General features: G+C 42.7%; 1 protein-coding gene across 3 annotated transcripts in view; it reads left to right on the forward strand.

Annotated features, from left to right (window-relative positions):
* Nucleotides 1-16,170, forward strand: part of TSHZ2 (teashirt zinc finger homeobox 2) — a 505,591-nt gene that overhangs the window by 270,637 nt on the left and 218,784 nt on the right. For 2 of the 3 annotated variants that reach the window (XM_015148775.3, XM_077951998.1), the window contains exon 2: nt 8,962-12,031. In XM_015148775.3, coding sequence (XP_015004261.3) covers nt 8,962-12,023 — 3,062 coding nt within the window. In that variant the 3' untranslated portion in view covers nt 12,024-12,031. The remainder of the gene's footprint in view (nt 1-8,961; nt 12,032-16,170) is intronic. The other variant, XM_015148776.3, reaches the window with a different exon arrangement.

Genomic DNA, 16,170 nt, shown 5'->3' on the forward strand with positions numbered 1-16,170 from the left:
GTAAGGATAATGTAAGGATAATGATTTCTAAACTGGAGCTACCAAAAAGCTTATAAAGTGGTCCCCTTCTCACCCTTCTCCATGAATATTTTCTCACTCTGCTTTTTTAAATTGTCACCAAGACGTGTCGCAATAATAATATACGCTGGACTGAAATTCTAGGTAGCTGAATATAAAGCATTTTTCTTGGAGACTTTCTGCTTTAAACATTTGTCACCTCTCTCAATGCAAAGCCCGAGGCCTCTAACAAAGACCTTTTTTCTCAGATGGTGGGTTGCTTTATTTCTTGAGGATTGCAGACATTACCATTATGGGTAATGACCTAATAACTTGCTATTTGATGTTTGTACATCACTTCTACGGAAGTTCCCGGCACACATACCACTGGCTCCTTGTACAAGTGATTTAATATTAAATAACAAACCCCAAACTGGAGGAAGCTCTTTTCTTATGCATTCTTATGCATGACACATAAACAAAGCTGGTTCTTATCTATTGTGAATACCATCTAAAAGCTGTTGGCTTGGAATAAGATTTAGGGATAACAAAGAATGCCAGACTCAACTGATTTCAGCCATCTGTGGGTTCAGGTTGAAGATCAGATGTACAGAGGTTGGAAAGTGCCTAGAACCAGGGCTGAGAAGTTGGAAGTTAGCCCTGCATTCTTGGTATTTCACATACTTTATCACATGCAATACTCTAAAGCATCTTAAGAAGTAGATACTATTATATTCCTATTTTATAGATGAGGAAGCTGTGCCTTTGAAAGTTTCAGTAATTTTCCCAAGATGACATCACACAGTAAACCAAGGTCTGCCTGATCCCAAGGCTGAGGGGCCATCTTATCTACCCTGTTAACTGATCAGTTCTTGAATCAGCGATTTATTTCTCTCTTGGTTGGTGCTTTCCAGTATAAACTGGGAGCAACCATCTAAGCCATAGGCATTTAGTCTTTTGGTATCTGGAGGGGACAGGGGCTGAAAGTACTCAAAGTTGTATTATCTTTTCACAAAGCTGGTTCCCACGTACACTGGTGAACATAGGCATAGAGAAGTAGATTGCTAAATATCTCTCTACTAATTAACAGTTTTGCAATTTACATCCAGACTTCTTAAACTTTCTGGAGCATAGGAATCCTCTAGGGACCTTGTTAAATGATTTCTATTCTGCAGACTTGGGGTGGGGCTGAGAGCCTGCATTTCTAACAAGCTCCCAGGTGATGCTAACACCATTTGTCAACCCTACGTGAATAGTGTGGGTTTACAATATACTTCCTCTTTTGTCTGATAGGACCCTTTCAGTCAGTCAGGCTTGGGATGGTCACTCCTATCTGACGTTGACAGATGAAGAAATAGGTGATAGGAGAGAGAACCAGAAAAGCACACCAGATTCTCTAACCCCTGGTTCCTGTGGTTCAGAGGTTGCAAATGGTTGGCTCTCAGATGTATTTAGTTTTGTCCACATAGTTTGTCCCAAATGAAATACCTGGCATTCCTAGACTCCATGAAAGTCCTTCAGTAGCAGCTGTGCCTTTTTTTTTTTTTTTTTTTTTTTAACACAGTCTTGCTCTCTTGGACCGGCTGGAATGCAGTGGCATGATCTCGGCTCTCTGCAACCTCCGCCTCCCGTGTTCAAGAGATTCTCCTGCCACTCAGCCTCCCAAGTAGCTGAGATTACAGGCATGCACTACCACACCCGGCTAATTTTTTGTATTTTTAATAGAGATGGGGTTTCACCACATTGGCCAGGCTTGTCTCAAACTCCTGACCTCATGTGATCCGCCCACTTCTGCCTCCCAAAGTACTGGGATTACAGGCATGAGCCACTGCACCTGGTCCACTGTGCTTTTGATGTGCCATAAACTTTCGTGTTACAGCCCTCAGTATCCTCCAGCCAAGTGTCCAGTCTAGCTGAGTATCCATGATTACTTACCTTCACAACTGAGAACGTATTTTCCTCCACCTGGCCTGCTTTGCCCATTTTCATTACCTGCCTTCCTTCAGTAATGTGTGACCTTTTCATGACCTCTCTCTCCATAACCTCAGCATCCAGCTTCTCTCCATAACTCACCTCTCTACTTGCCTTGGCCTCGGAAGACCCACTGTGACGAAAGTCCCAGTGAAACTCCACTAAAGTGTCTTGCATGTGGTAACTGCAGAATAAATATTTCTTGATTGAATGAATAAGCAGATGAACCACAAAGGGATGACAGAGTATCCACTTCCCCTGACTTCAAGTAGCTTAGCCGTTTTTTTGCTGATGACCGAGATGTGGAGAAACTCACAAAATGTGATTAGAAAACGTTTTACAGTCCAAAGAGCTGTAACGATGGCCCAAGAAAGAAGCAACAAGCATATGTTAAGTGTTCAGACAGACCCCACCTGGGATGCATGCGTGGTACATGTAAAACATTCCAATTAACCGAACCATCTTCAGGAAATTGAAAAAAAAGAGATATTGTTGTTTTGATGACCACCAGAAACGTCCCTATTTACCTTCGCAGAGTACTGATGGGCTCAGGATGGCCCCCTATCACTGTACCCACGCCATCTCCAGCAGTCCTTTAAACAAAGAATTCTGTTTGTTTGGTTCTGACATTCAGACAGAGGAGGGAGTAAACTCTTCTCTCTCGATCCGTATATATCAGTAACACTTATGTTATATGTGGCATGCCAGGGATAAAAATCCACACACCACAAATTTTATGTTGCTTTTTGAACATTTTTCTGTTTAAAAATGTGCATGAACATAGATAACTTCTCCAGCCAGCAAACACCCTGGGCCCTGGCCTGTGGTACCTGGATTCTCTGTAAATGAAATCTGTGCTCAGGAATGGTGCCAGGATCCCACAGCTCTCTAGACTTCCTCTCTCCTGAAACAAAAAGCAGAGGGATCCCTCCACATGGCCCTCCAAGAGGCCCTCACTCCAGGCCTAGCTACCCTTGAGAATAGCTCAGCTTCCTTGAACATTGAATCCGGTATCTCTTTACTCAGCCTGCCAACATGCATGCCAATTAGTGCCAATAATAATATACATATTAACAGACTTTTAGACCACAGTCACCAAAACACTAGAGACACATGACAGGGAGCTCTTATTCCGAGTCATCATTTTTTGTAGCTACTGGGTACACGCTGAGAAATTCTCACGATCTCCTCATTGACATCTGCCTTGAACCCTGTGGCATCTTCTTGTGACTTTAAACAGTCATTTAGTGCGGTAGATCGGCGAAAATGATCCTGTCACCATCGGATATGTTTTTAAATGAGGTCTTGGTTGAATTCTGGTTTAGTTTTTCAAAATCAACCTTCTTGAGTTTTTAATTGTTCTTATGTTATAACGGTTCTACTTCTACAGCCATTTCTAAAACTGTCAGTGTTTTTACTGTAAACACTACTGTGGACTCACAAGGTGACTACAGAAATGTATGCCCAGCAAAAGTCTGGTATCTAACACCATACCACCCATGAATTATTTTGCAGAATTTCATTTAAATCATTCTGACTAGAGGTTTGGAAACAATTGAGGTAGTAAATTTTTAAAAATAATTGTTTTCCTCTTTTTGTTGTTGTTTTTAGGGACAGGATCTTGCTCTGTCACCCAGACTGCAGTGCAGTGGCGTGATCACAGCTCACTGCAACCTCAACCTTCTGGGCTCAAGTGATCCTCCCACCTCAGCCACCCAAGTAGCTGGGACCATAGACATGCACCATTATGCCTGGCTATTTTTTTTAATTTTTTTTGTAGAAATGGTCTTGCTATTTTGCACAGGCTGGTCTCCAACTCCTGGGCTCATGTAATCCTCATGCCTCAGTTTCCCACAAGTACTGAGATTACAGGTGTGAGCCACCATGCCCAGCCATTAACCTTTCATATGAAAGAAAATTTCTGTAGGAAGAAAATAAAATGTAAGGGTTTATTTGTAATTTTTACCCACATACTATTAGGGTAAAACAAATGCAGCATATAAAATATTCTTCTCCAATAATATTTCTTCTTTTTTAAATGAAGAATTCAGGGGAAGGCTACTGTAATATGTATGTCTGCTAACACATGTGTAATGTTGTTTATAGTAGACCAGCTAACGGACTTTATCCATGATAAAATTAGTCCATACTTTCAAAGTTCCCATGTGTGAATCTTTGTTGAATCAAAGTCTGTTCACATTAAGAGCATAGATTCTGATGCTTTTGTGGTCTTGTTGCTTATTCGCAGCCTTTATACTTAGGAGTATAAATCCACAGCTCAAAGAAGTTGGACAGCAAGGAAGTTGGTAGCTGGGTTGTTCTGAAAAGATGATTTGTGGTGATGCTCTGGTTTTATTTTATTTCATTTCATTTCATTTCATTTCAGACACAGTCTCACTCTGTTGCCCAGGCTGGAGTGCAGTGTCACAATCTCAGCTCCTTACAACCTCCATCTCCCACTTCATATGATTCTCCTGCCTCAGTTTCCCGAGTAGCTGGGGTTAAAAGCATGCGCAACCACACCTGGCCAATTTTCTTTTTTTTTTTTTTTTAGTAGAAACTAGGTTTCACCATGTTGGCCAGGCTGGTCTCAAACTCCTGACCTCGGATGATCCGCCCGCCTCAGCCTCCCAAAATGCTGGGATTACAAGTGTGAGCCTCGGCACACAGCTCTGGTTTTATTATTGAGTGAAGTTGATTATTATGATTGTATTTCACATCGATCTACATGGGCTGGGGGTGGGGAGCTCTTTACCCACCAGAAGTACCAATTGCACTGCTGAGGAACGGAGCCAGAGTTTGCAGCTGGAATAAACCTTTTTACTGTATAATCTATTCATTCATTCAAATAGTTTGTCGACATCACTCTGTGCCAGGATGTGAACTGAGCACTGGGGAGGAGCATTCTGACTGCATGGGGATAGATATTCTAACCTTACATACAGTATAAGAAGACATCAATCAATAAACAAATGGGCTCATTTCAGAGTCTGGTAAGTGCTCCAGGGATTTCAGGCAGTAGGGTGATGTGATGGATAGTTACACAGAGCAGGGGAGACATCAGGAAAGGCCTCACTGAGAAGAGCCCATCAGAGCTGAGACTTGATGGAGCCCGCTATGTGATGGTGCAGAAGAAGAACTTTTTGGTCAGAAAAATCTACAAAGGCAGAAAGCCTCAGTCCGGAGAAGGATCGGTGGGCTCAAGGAAGAGCAAGTAGGCTATTGTTTCCTAGGCAAGAAGAGCAGGCCATGGGTGCTGAGAGAGGAGCAGGGAGGTTGGCCAAGGACACATCCTGCAGGCTCTTGTAGACCATGCTAAGGGTTGAGATTTTACAGTAAGCGCAACAGGAAGACACTGCAGGAGTTAAAACAGAGGGACGTCATGACCTAATCCCTTTTACGAAGAATCTTCTAGCAGTTCACTGAAGAGCAGACTCTGGGAAGTAGAAGCAGGAAGCTCACTGTCCAACGTAGGGGACAATATGGTGGCCCAGGCTAGGGCAGTGGTCATGGAGTGGGAGAAAAATGTTCTCTTGAGTCAGTAGTTCAGTCAAAGAATGCACCAGATTTGCTCTTGAATCAGTTGTTCCAGGAATGGGGACATCTCATGTGGCCGGAGTCAAGCTGGGGAAATGGATGAAACTGGAAATTTACGTTGGAAAGGGAAATTTTTGCCACTATGAAGTTTGATCTTCGACCCCCAATCAACAAGGAAGTTCTGTAGAGAACAGTTCTTTCGTCCTGTGCTTTGGCATAACTGTGATAGTTTTCTTTCATTAAATAAGTATTCGTAAGAATACACTTGCCACTCATCCACTTCTACTAAGACTTACACATGATGCAATCTTATTAAACAAGTCATCAATAGAGAGAGAGAGACTGATATTCATTATTCATCCAGATCACCCCTCTTCTGGCTGCTTTTCCTCCCTTGCCCCAACTGCTGGTGGCAAACAAAATCACTTAAGTCAAATGAACAGTTTTAGATGTATAATATTGAAATGTGTTTTAAAAAAAAAAACTCCTTGGAACCCTCAGCCATTGTTAAAATACACTCACTTTGACAGATGTTTGGCACTTTTTGTATGAGGCTTTTCAATGCCTTACCTTATCCAGTGCATGAGATTTAGTCTGCTCTGCAGAGGAAAACAGACAAAAAGGGTCTCTCGGCACGAGTTACTCTTCTGTAAAGGTTATAGTAAACATGTCAATGCCTAATTAAGCGGAAAATTTTATCTGTATTGTGGGGGAGGCGTTTGCTGTCTCTGACTTTTCTTCTGCGGAATCCATTTAGAAGGACAAAGTAGATTGTGAGGTTGAGCTGGTCCGGAAAGCTCTGCTTCCAAATATCAGTGAAAAAAAAAAGAACACTTCTTTTCTCCTAGTTTGAAAATGACTGTATTGGATGGGCAGAGTGTGTGTGTGTGTGTGTACGCATGGGCGCAAGCATTAGAGTGCATGTATGTATATTTCATCAATGTACACACAACATGAATTACTTCCCAACTTCTTGCTAAATGTCAGGCACAGTGCTAGGCACTGAAAATACTGAGATGAATGAAACCCGGAAACTCCCTTAGCCAATTGTGATGACAGAAAGTCCTCACTGCCACCAAACCCCCAAATTTCTTTACTTGCTTCTTGGTTGCTGTGATTACGTGAGCCATAGGTGTGGTCACCACGTGTCTTAGCCTGGACCATCCTGCTGAATACCTATTGACCCAGCATATGTTCCGGATTAATAGCATTCCCTTCATTCTCAAAGTGACCCTATTTGATTGGTGAAATTTGTCTGATTCCCTGATGTATTTTACTTGGCTCAGTAACAACTTATTTTATCAGTTGTTATTTAGTGTATTAATTTTATAACAGAGACTTTCTCCTTGAATGGTATACCTATTTTTTGCAAACACACAAGTTAATCCAGGAAAAAGAAAATGGTATGATACCAACAGGAATAATCTAATTCGGCCCTACGGTCATTTTAAACTACAGTTTTCTTGCAAGTTGTGACCGCTTATTAATGGGTTTTGGACTAGATTGAGTAGTTGTTGTTTTTTCAAACCCATTTTTGAGACTAGAGACCAATAATGCCAATTTAATAAAAAATCCACCTGTCAATTTGCTAGGAAGGTAAAACACACCACACCAATAGCAGGAAAATAACTAACACAACCATAAAATTCATGGCTAGACTGAATTTATATATTTCATCTTGTTTTATGGTATTCTGTCCCTAAAATCATGGGCTCTTGTCTCCAGTTTTCCCACAGTTTTCCCCTCTGATGTGGTTATCTATTTAGTGACATTTCAATGAAATTCCACTGCTTAACCTTTAGCCTTTGGGTCTCCTCAAAGGGTTCTTCTTCATTAGGTTGGCAATCCAAAGACAGTGACATCGCCTGTGTTGAGGCATTCTCCCGTCAGGCAGACCTGGGTGTTATGTCCTCACTCTGCAATGCTAGCTGTGTGGCCTGGGGTGAATTTCCTTACCTTAAAGCCTCAGTTTCCCCCTCTGTGAAATGAAAATAATAGTGGCTACTTCATGCAGATATTAGACAAAATGAAAGAATGCATTTGCAGTGTTTAGTTTACTTCCTAGGAGACAGTAATTGCTCAATAAATATTCTTTATCTTCAGCAGCAGTGGCAGCCTTTGGAGTTGCTGCTTTATCCTAGCAAGCCCCCTTCTCTTCTAATTCTCTGTGCCTGCCTCACTGGACGGCCCTCCAGTGCATGGCCACTCCTTTTCCAAGCTTTGTCCTTAGTGAGTGGAAATAACAGAGCCTGCTCTAAGGTTTTCCCCAAGTCACTACCTGCTACAGAGAGAGGAGATAGAAGTTCATTAAAAAAAAAAAAAAAAAAAAAAAAATTGCATTAAGATTGTGCAGTTCTTGCAAACCTAAAACTGGATCTCCTTTTCTTTGGGACTTCTTTGGTTGCATTTTATCTGCATGGTTCTGAAAAGGCCAGGTGAAGAAAATGAGCCCATAGGCATAATGTCACATTCCCCATCTCCATTGATGGATATTTGCCCATTAATTCCCTTTGCACTGGCTCGCTCATGTCTTCATTTTCCCTATGCAATTACTGGTCCTAAATCCTTTCAGAGAAGGGAAAGCATGCATCCCCAATAGCATTTTGCATCTACAAATCAAATATATAATTGGCATCTCATGACGGGTACCCACAAATCACAGTGCATTTGAAATTACAGGCACAAGATCGAGAGGGCATTTTCAACCTTGTCGGGAAAGGTCTTCATAAACCTGTTTTAGAATAATAAGATAGTCGCCAAATCTCCCATTTTAGCACCATTTGCGATTATTTTAAAGTCATTATATTTGCTGAGCTTATATAATTTTTCAACGATCAATAGATTTTATTTGCATACCCCATAATCTCTCTTCCTGCTGTGTGATTCTCTACAAATAAAAATGTTATAGCAAAAAGACAGTGGCTATCAAAAAATATAATGGCTGTGCATCCAAATTACTTCGGAGCACTCGAAAATGATTTATTTATGGGGTTATACGCCAATATATACAAGTGCCTTGGTAAACTTTACCATCTAGATGCCAAGAGTCAAGTCTTAATCTCCTTATGCGCCAACGTTCTTCCTGTAGAGGTATGACTTTAATGGGATATGAATTTCAATCCAGATTTCCTAAAAGTCATACACATGAATTTAGCAACTATCCCACTACAGGAATATTAGAAAGATATTCCTCAAACCTGAAAATTATTAACTTGGGACCCTAGGCATTTATAAAGAATTATGACTCCTGCCAATTTAAAAAAAAAAAAAAAAACACACAGTAGATGGCACGAGAAACACCATTTGGCTTTTCCTGCGTCCATTGCTCACAGTGCATAAAAGTTTAGATCAAGTCACTGTTCAGTTCGGCATGGGAAGCACTTAGTCTGTGTGAGGAAATTGGAATGGAATATGGAGCCTGTTACTGTCGTTTCATCGCTGCTTCTTCTCTTGCAGGCTACGCCCAGGAGGAACAGCTGAAAGAAGAGGAGGAAATAAAAGAAGAGGAGGAGGAGGAGGACAGCGGTTCAGTAGCTCAGCTGCAGGGTGGCAATGACACAGGGACGGACGAGGAGCTAGAAACGGGCCCAGAGCAAAAAAGCTGCTTCAGTTACCAGAACTCTCCGGGAAGTCATTTGTCCAATCAGGATGCCGAGAATGAGTCTCTGCTGAGCGACGCCAGTGATCAGGTGTCAGACATCAAGAGTGTCTGCGGCCGAGATGCCTGGGACAAGAAAGCAAACACTCACGTCAAGCTTCCAAATGAAGCGCACAACTGCATGGATAAAATGACTGCTGTCTACGCCAACATCCTGTCGGATTCCTACTGGTCAGGCCTGGGCCTTGGCTTCAAGCTGTCCGGTAGTGAGAGGCGGAACTGTGACACCCGAAACGGCAGCAACAAGAGTGATTTTGACTGGCACCAAGACGCTCTGTCCAAAAGCCTGCAGCAGAACTTGCCTTCTAGGTCCGTCTCGAAACCCAGCCTGTTCAGCTCGGTGCAGTTGTACCGGCAGAGCAGCAAGATGTGCGGGACTGTGTTCACAGGGGCCAGCAGATTCCGGTGCCGACAGTGCAGCGCAGCCTATGACACCCTAGTCGAGTTGACTGTGCACATGAATGAAACGGGCCACTATCAAGATGACAACCGCAAAAAGGACAAGCTCAGACCCACAAGCTATTCAAAGCCCCGGAAAAGGGCTTTCCAGGATATGGACAAGGAGGATGCTCAAAAGGTTCTGAAATGTATGTTTTGTGGCGACTCCTTCGATTCCCTCCAAGATTTGAGCGTCCACATGATTAAAACAAAACATTACCAAAAAGTGCCTTTGAAGGAGCCAGTCCCAACCATTTCCTCGAAAATGGTCACCCCGGCGAAAAAACGCGTTTTTGATGTCAATCGGCCGTGTTCCCCCGATTCAACCACAGGATCTTTTGCAGATTCTTTTTCTCAGAAGAACGCCAACTTGCAGTTGTCCTCCAACAACCGCTATGGCTACCAAAATGGAGCCAGCTACACCTGGCAGTTTGAGGCCTGCAAGTCCCAGATCTTAAAGTGCATGGAGTGTGGGAGCTCCCATGACACCTTGCAGCAGCTCACCACCCACATGATGGTCACAGGTCACTTTCTCAAGGTCACCAGCTCTGCCTCCAAGAAAGGGAAGCAGCTGGTATTAGACCCACTAGCAGTGGAGAAAATGCAGTCGTTGTCCGAGGCCCCCAACAGTGATTCTCTGGCTCCCAAGCCATCCAGTAACTCAGTATCAGATTGTGCAGCCTCTACAACTGAGCTAAAGAAAGAGAGTAAAAAAGAAAGGCCAGAGGACACCAGCAGGGATGAGAAAGTCGTGAAAAGCGAGGACAATGAAGATCCTCTACAAAAATCTTTAGACCCTACCATCAAATATCAATACCTAAGGGAGGAGGACTTGGAAGATGGCTCAAAGGGTGGAGGGGACATTTTGAAATCTTTGGAAAATACTGTCACCACAGCCATCAACAAAGCCCAAAACGGGGCCCCCAGCTGGAGTGCCTACCCCAGCATCCACGCAGCCTACCAGCTGTCTGAGGGCGCCAAGCCGCCTCTGCCTATGGGATCCCAGGTACTGCAGATCCGGCCTAATCTCACCAACAAGCTGAGGCCCATTGCACCAAAGTGGAAAATGATGCCACTCGTTTCTGTACCTACACACCTGGCCCCTTACACTCAAATCAAGAAGGAGTCAGAAGACAAAGATGAAGCCGTGAAGGAGTGTGGGAAAGAAAGTCCCCATGAAGAGGCCTCATCTTTCAGCCACAGTGAGGGCGATTCTTTCCGCAAAAGCGAAACGCCTCCAGAAGCCAAAAAGACTGAGCTGGGTTCCCTGAAGGAGGAGGACAAGCTGATGAAAGAGGGCAGCGAGAAGGAGAAACCCCAGCCCCTGGAGCCCACGTCTGCTCTGAGCAACGGGTGCGCCCTCGCCAACCACGCCCCGGCCCTGCCATGCATCAACCCACTCAGCGCCCTGCAGTCCGTCCTGAACAATCACCTGGGCAAAGCCACGGAGCCCTTGCGCTCACCTTCCTGCTCCAGCCCAAGTTCAAGCACAATTTCCATGTTCCACAAGTCGAATCTCAGTGTCATGGACAAGCCGGTCTTGAGTCCCACCTCCACAAGGCCAGCCAGCGTGTCCAGGCGCTACCTGTTTGAGAACAGCGATCAGCCCATCGACCTGACCAAGTCCAAAAGCAAGAAAGCTGAGTCCTCGCAAGCACAATCCTGTACGTCCCCACCTCAGAAGCACGCTCTGTCTGACATCGCCGACATGGTCAAAGTCCTCCCCAAAGCCACCACCCCAAAGCCAGCCTCCTCTTCCAGGATCCCTCCCATGAAGCTGGAAATGGATGTCAGACGCTTTGAGGATGTCTCCAGTGAAGTCTCAACTTTGCATAAAAGAAAAGGCCGGCAGTCCAACTGGAATCCTCAGCATCTTCTGATTCTACAAGCCCAGTTTGCCTCAAGCCTCTTCCAGACGTCAGAGGGCAAATACCTGCTGTCTGATCTGGGCCCACAAGAGCGTATGCAAATCTCGAAGTTTACGGGACTCTCAATGACCACTATCAGTCACTGGCTGGCCAACGTCAAGTACCAGCTTAGGAAAACAGGCGGGACGAAATTTCTAAAAAACATGGACAAAGGCCACCCCATCTTTTATTGCAGTGACTGTGCCTCCCAGTTCAGAACCCCTTCTACCTACATCAGTCACTTAGAATCTCACCTGGGTTTCCAAATGAAGGACATGACTCGCTTGTCAGTGGACCAGCAAAGCAAGGTGGAGCAAGAGATCTCCCGGGTGTCGTCGGCTCAGAGGTCTCCGGAAACAATAGCTGTCGAAGAGGACACAGACTCTAAATTCAAGTGTAAGTTGTGCTGTCGGACATTTGTGAGCAAACATGCAGTAAAACTCCACCTAAGCAAAACGCACAGCAAGTCACCCGAACACCATTCACAGTTTGTAACAGACGTGGATGAAGAATAGCTCTGCAGGTATGAGTTTGCTCCGAGGCATTGCGACTAGCCTGGTGAGGAGCTTCTTACAGGGAGATGGGTCTGCTTAGAGGCAGCTAGTGTCTCCCAATGCCAAGCAGGGTAGTAGCTTGCTTGAGTAGGATTTATTTTTATGAAAGACCAGAACATGAAAACTAAGTCCTAATCATTCTCTCAAGTTCTCCAGTCTAGAGCTGGGAGCTAGAATAAAATGGGTTTAGAGAGATAAAGTTCACAGATTACTACTGCTTTTTCTAGGAATTCATCATCCATAATCCTGAATTACCCAAGGCAAGCTCAAGTGTCCAGCCAAGGCTATCTTTCATTTTAATTATTAGATACTAACTTCTGTCGCCATTCCATTTCACCACTCTACCTTTCCATAGCAATGCCAGTGACTTATAAGGTGACAAAAAGGTGAGCAATGAAAGAAAGATTGGAGAGTGCTAGAAGTAGTTACTATATAGAGATTCTTTCATCAACTCATGAATAGCTTGAAGTTGTCTTTAGGATTGTTACTTGTAATCAATGCTTTTTGCAGCTTACTTTTTAGCCATTGCCACCTTCCACCCTCTTCCCTTTGGTTCTTTTCTACATTACATGTCCTGTGAATGAGCATGTGTCCCAAACAGGTTGGTAGAAAAATATTCTTCTTCGCGAAACATTGAGATGAAAAGAGAAGCAGCTTATTTTCTTCTTTCATCTTTTGGTTGTCTTGTGGATAGGCCAATATTAGAGCCCACCTTTAACAAAGATAGAGGCAATGTGTGCCCTTGAGGTTTCATTTCACATAAAGAAACAAATGGCTTTCTGTACACTTAGTGTGCGTGGAGTCCCACAGCTTGAAGATAATTTGCATCATGTATCATAAAAGTTCCATGCCTTATATAGTCATCCATGCCCAGACCATTTGTATAATTTTTAGGAAACAGGGCCGAGACCAAGGTCAAATGCCCTGGCAGATTCGTTTCACCATCCATTTTCAAATTGAGTATAAGCAAGGCTGAGTCTTAACAAATCTCTTTCATTTGCCTATTTGTGTTTTCTGTACTTCTTTTTCTCTCCCTTCCAGCACGATGCCCCCACACACTAAGAGCCCTCCTATGTGTTCACGTGTTCCTCCACCTTTGGCCATTCCCCAAGACGGGAACCCAACCTGAACTAAACCTTCCGCACTGACCAATCCAGTTTATGTCATGCTAAGTTACAGATTTGCTCCTAATTAGCTCTTAATTAATTCACAATCAAATATGAAAAACTAGTAACATATAATCGCTCACCACCCCCTGTTGTCAGAGCATTGGTTTATAAATAGAAGACTTTCAGAACAAGTTAGAAAGGTAGGACACTAGGACAGTTCCAGGTAGAGAGCGGTATTTACATGGCATGGCTTTGGGCTCGCCTCACATCAGACAGAGAGGCTTACTGAGTGTGAGGATGGCCAAGATGAAATAAAAAGTTCAAATATCTGACCTGGGGCTTTCCCCTGAGTGAGGAGATCTATGCTTCTGATGGAGAGGAGTCCTCCTATAACTCTAATTGCTATCTGGTCCCAAATGAAGACTATCTTTTTGGTTTGCATGTTTTTATCATGATGATTAAATGTGTTATTGGCAGATTCTTCTCATTCTTTCCAAGCATGATTTGTTCAGCTCACGGAATTGAAAGAAAAGCCAAAATGCATCCATTGAATTCACACCTGAGCCTGGGGCTCGACAGCGTCCTATTTATTTGCTGTATAACATTTTAAATCTTATATAACTTGCCATTATGTTTTCCTGGTTCTTTAAAGAAAAAAAAGGGGGGGGGGTGGCACATACACAGAATACCTAGGGAGAAGAAAGATATTTCAATCCAATAGTGGTGGGTTGAAACCATGGTGAAGAGGACAAACAGGTAATATTTATTTGTACTATAACAAAGACCACTTTTCCGCCTGTTAGGTTTGTAATCTTTTTTAGAAAATTAATATAATTGCCAAAACACTGTGATATGTAGATAGGAAGAGGGAAGGGGAAAAAAAAGCTTGATCCATCGTCAGTCAGAATCTGGAAGGTATGATACCTGTTCTAGGGATTCAAAGGTAAACCAATAATTTGGAAAAACATATACAAAAGGTACTTACAAATCTGTTAAATACATAGATAAGATAGCCATTTTGGCACCTCCCTGCGTTTGTACAGGATGAGTATATCTAATCTGGACCTCAAAAGCACCGTATTAGTGTTTTCATTATACAAAACCAAAGCTCCATCCTTACAAGCACCATTAGGCTGTGGTTCTGAGAGGACTGAAGAAAAACAGGTTTGAGTGTTTGGGACTCACTCAAAGCTATGGGCATGTATGTATGTTTTGTAAACAGAAAAGCTGGTGCAGGTACTGTCTGTGTTTGTGTTCATCCCAATAATACTCCTATCTGCCTGAAGGTTTCCTCCATCTGTACAAAGGTCCATTCTTGGTGCTCTGGTCATCTTAGAAAAAAATGCCTCCACCCCCGGGGTCCTCTTTTAGAACAACATTTATGCAATACCTTGCCCATTGCTTAGAATGATGCATGTAAGGTTTGTAAATGGTCATGAAATGACATCACTGTTGTCTGGAACTCTAATCTTAGTTGTAATGCATGATAGCACAAATTGTGCAAAATGACATGATCTTTTAGAAAGTAGGATCAAGATTTCATGGAAAATTTGAGAGCTTTAACCTATCTATGTGTTCTGAAACACACAACTTTTGATCTGAATTTTCTTTCCTTTATCAGATATATCTTAAATCCTGCAAAATGCTCTGCCAAATATTAAATGTAACTTTTCATTAAAAATTCATTAGAAAATATTAAGTGTGCATCTCTATTTTAGGACATAAGTAATCTAGAACAATTTCAATAGGTATCTGTATGTATCTTTAAAAGCCACATGCTCTTGACTAATAGAAATTAAACTGAGAGCAAATCAATGAGTCTGAAATGCATAAAGGCTTGAAATTATAGTCATTACTGTGTAATATAGTGTACAAGTTTAACGGCACACCTAGCCTTGAAATCGTTGGCAGGAAAGTATTCTAGTCCAATGAGCTGCCACTTCTGTTGTGGGCAGCTTGATAAAAACATATGTTCAGGGTGAAAAGCGTGTAAGGTTGCCAGACAAAATACAGAATGGATGTCCAGTTAAATTTATATTTCAGATAAATTATAAATATGTTCTGAGTGTAAATCTGGCCCAAATATTGCATAGGCCATACTTATATTTTAAAAGTATTCATTGTTTATCAGAATTCAAATTTAACTGACATCCTGTATTTTTATTAGCTAAATCTGGCAATCTTAATAGCATAGATTATATGGCAATTGGGAAGAATAAAACAGCCCGGACAAATTAATGCCTATTAATGGCATCAACCATTCCTTCCTCCATTAAATAAATATTCCTCCCTTTCATCCTCTTTTCCCTCCTTTGTTCCTTCATTCCTTCCTCTTTCCCTTCTTTTCTTCCTTCCTTTTTTCTTTCCTTCCTTCTTTTCTTCCTTCCCTGCATTATTTTCATCCTTCAACAAATATTGGTTGTGCTTTTACTTTGCACTGGACTCTATTATATTTAACAATGGAAGTATAATAGTGAAGCAGCAGTTCTACCAATTATAATAGCAAAATGTGCCAGGCCTTGCAGCAAACACTTTGCAAACATTATTTTACTTTATTCTCACAAACAGCCCTACGAAGTGGAGGTTGATTCACTCATGATAGGGAGGAGAAAATGGAGGCAGAGAAATTCTGCCTGAATTCCCCAAGGTCCTGCAATCTCTGAGCCTCACTCATTCATTATGACATATCTAGAAAGTCATCGTTCCACAGCAAGCACTGTGCTAATTCCCAGGGAGTAAGCCATAACCAGGACAAGAGTCTGCCTTTGAGGCTAGTGGCAGACAAATAGATGAAAAACTCTAAGGGAAATGCTGAAAGGAGCACCCAGGAGGTGGCTCTGCCTGGTTCTGGGGGAAGCCAGGATGGGGAACAGTGGTCTTAGAGGCAGTGTTTGGAAAAGAATGCCCAATTCACCCGCTTTCATGAAAACATGCCCCACTTCTACATCTATATGATGTGGACATAGTATCCTTCTCATAGGAAGGTTGTGAGAATTAAA

The sequence above is a fragment of the Macaca mulatta genome, chromosome 10 (assembly GCF_049350105.2).
Source record: "Macaca mulatta isolate MMU2019108-1 chromosome 10, T2T-MMU8v2.0, whole genome shotgun sequence".
Classification (NCBI taxonomy): Eukaryota; Metazoa; Chordata; class Mammalia; order Primates; family Cercopithecidae; genus Macaca; species Macaca mulatta.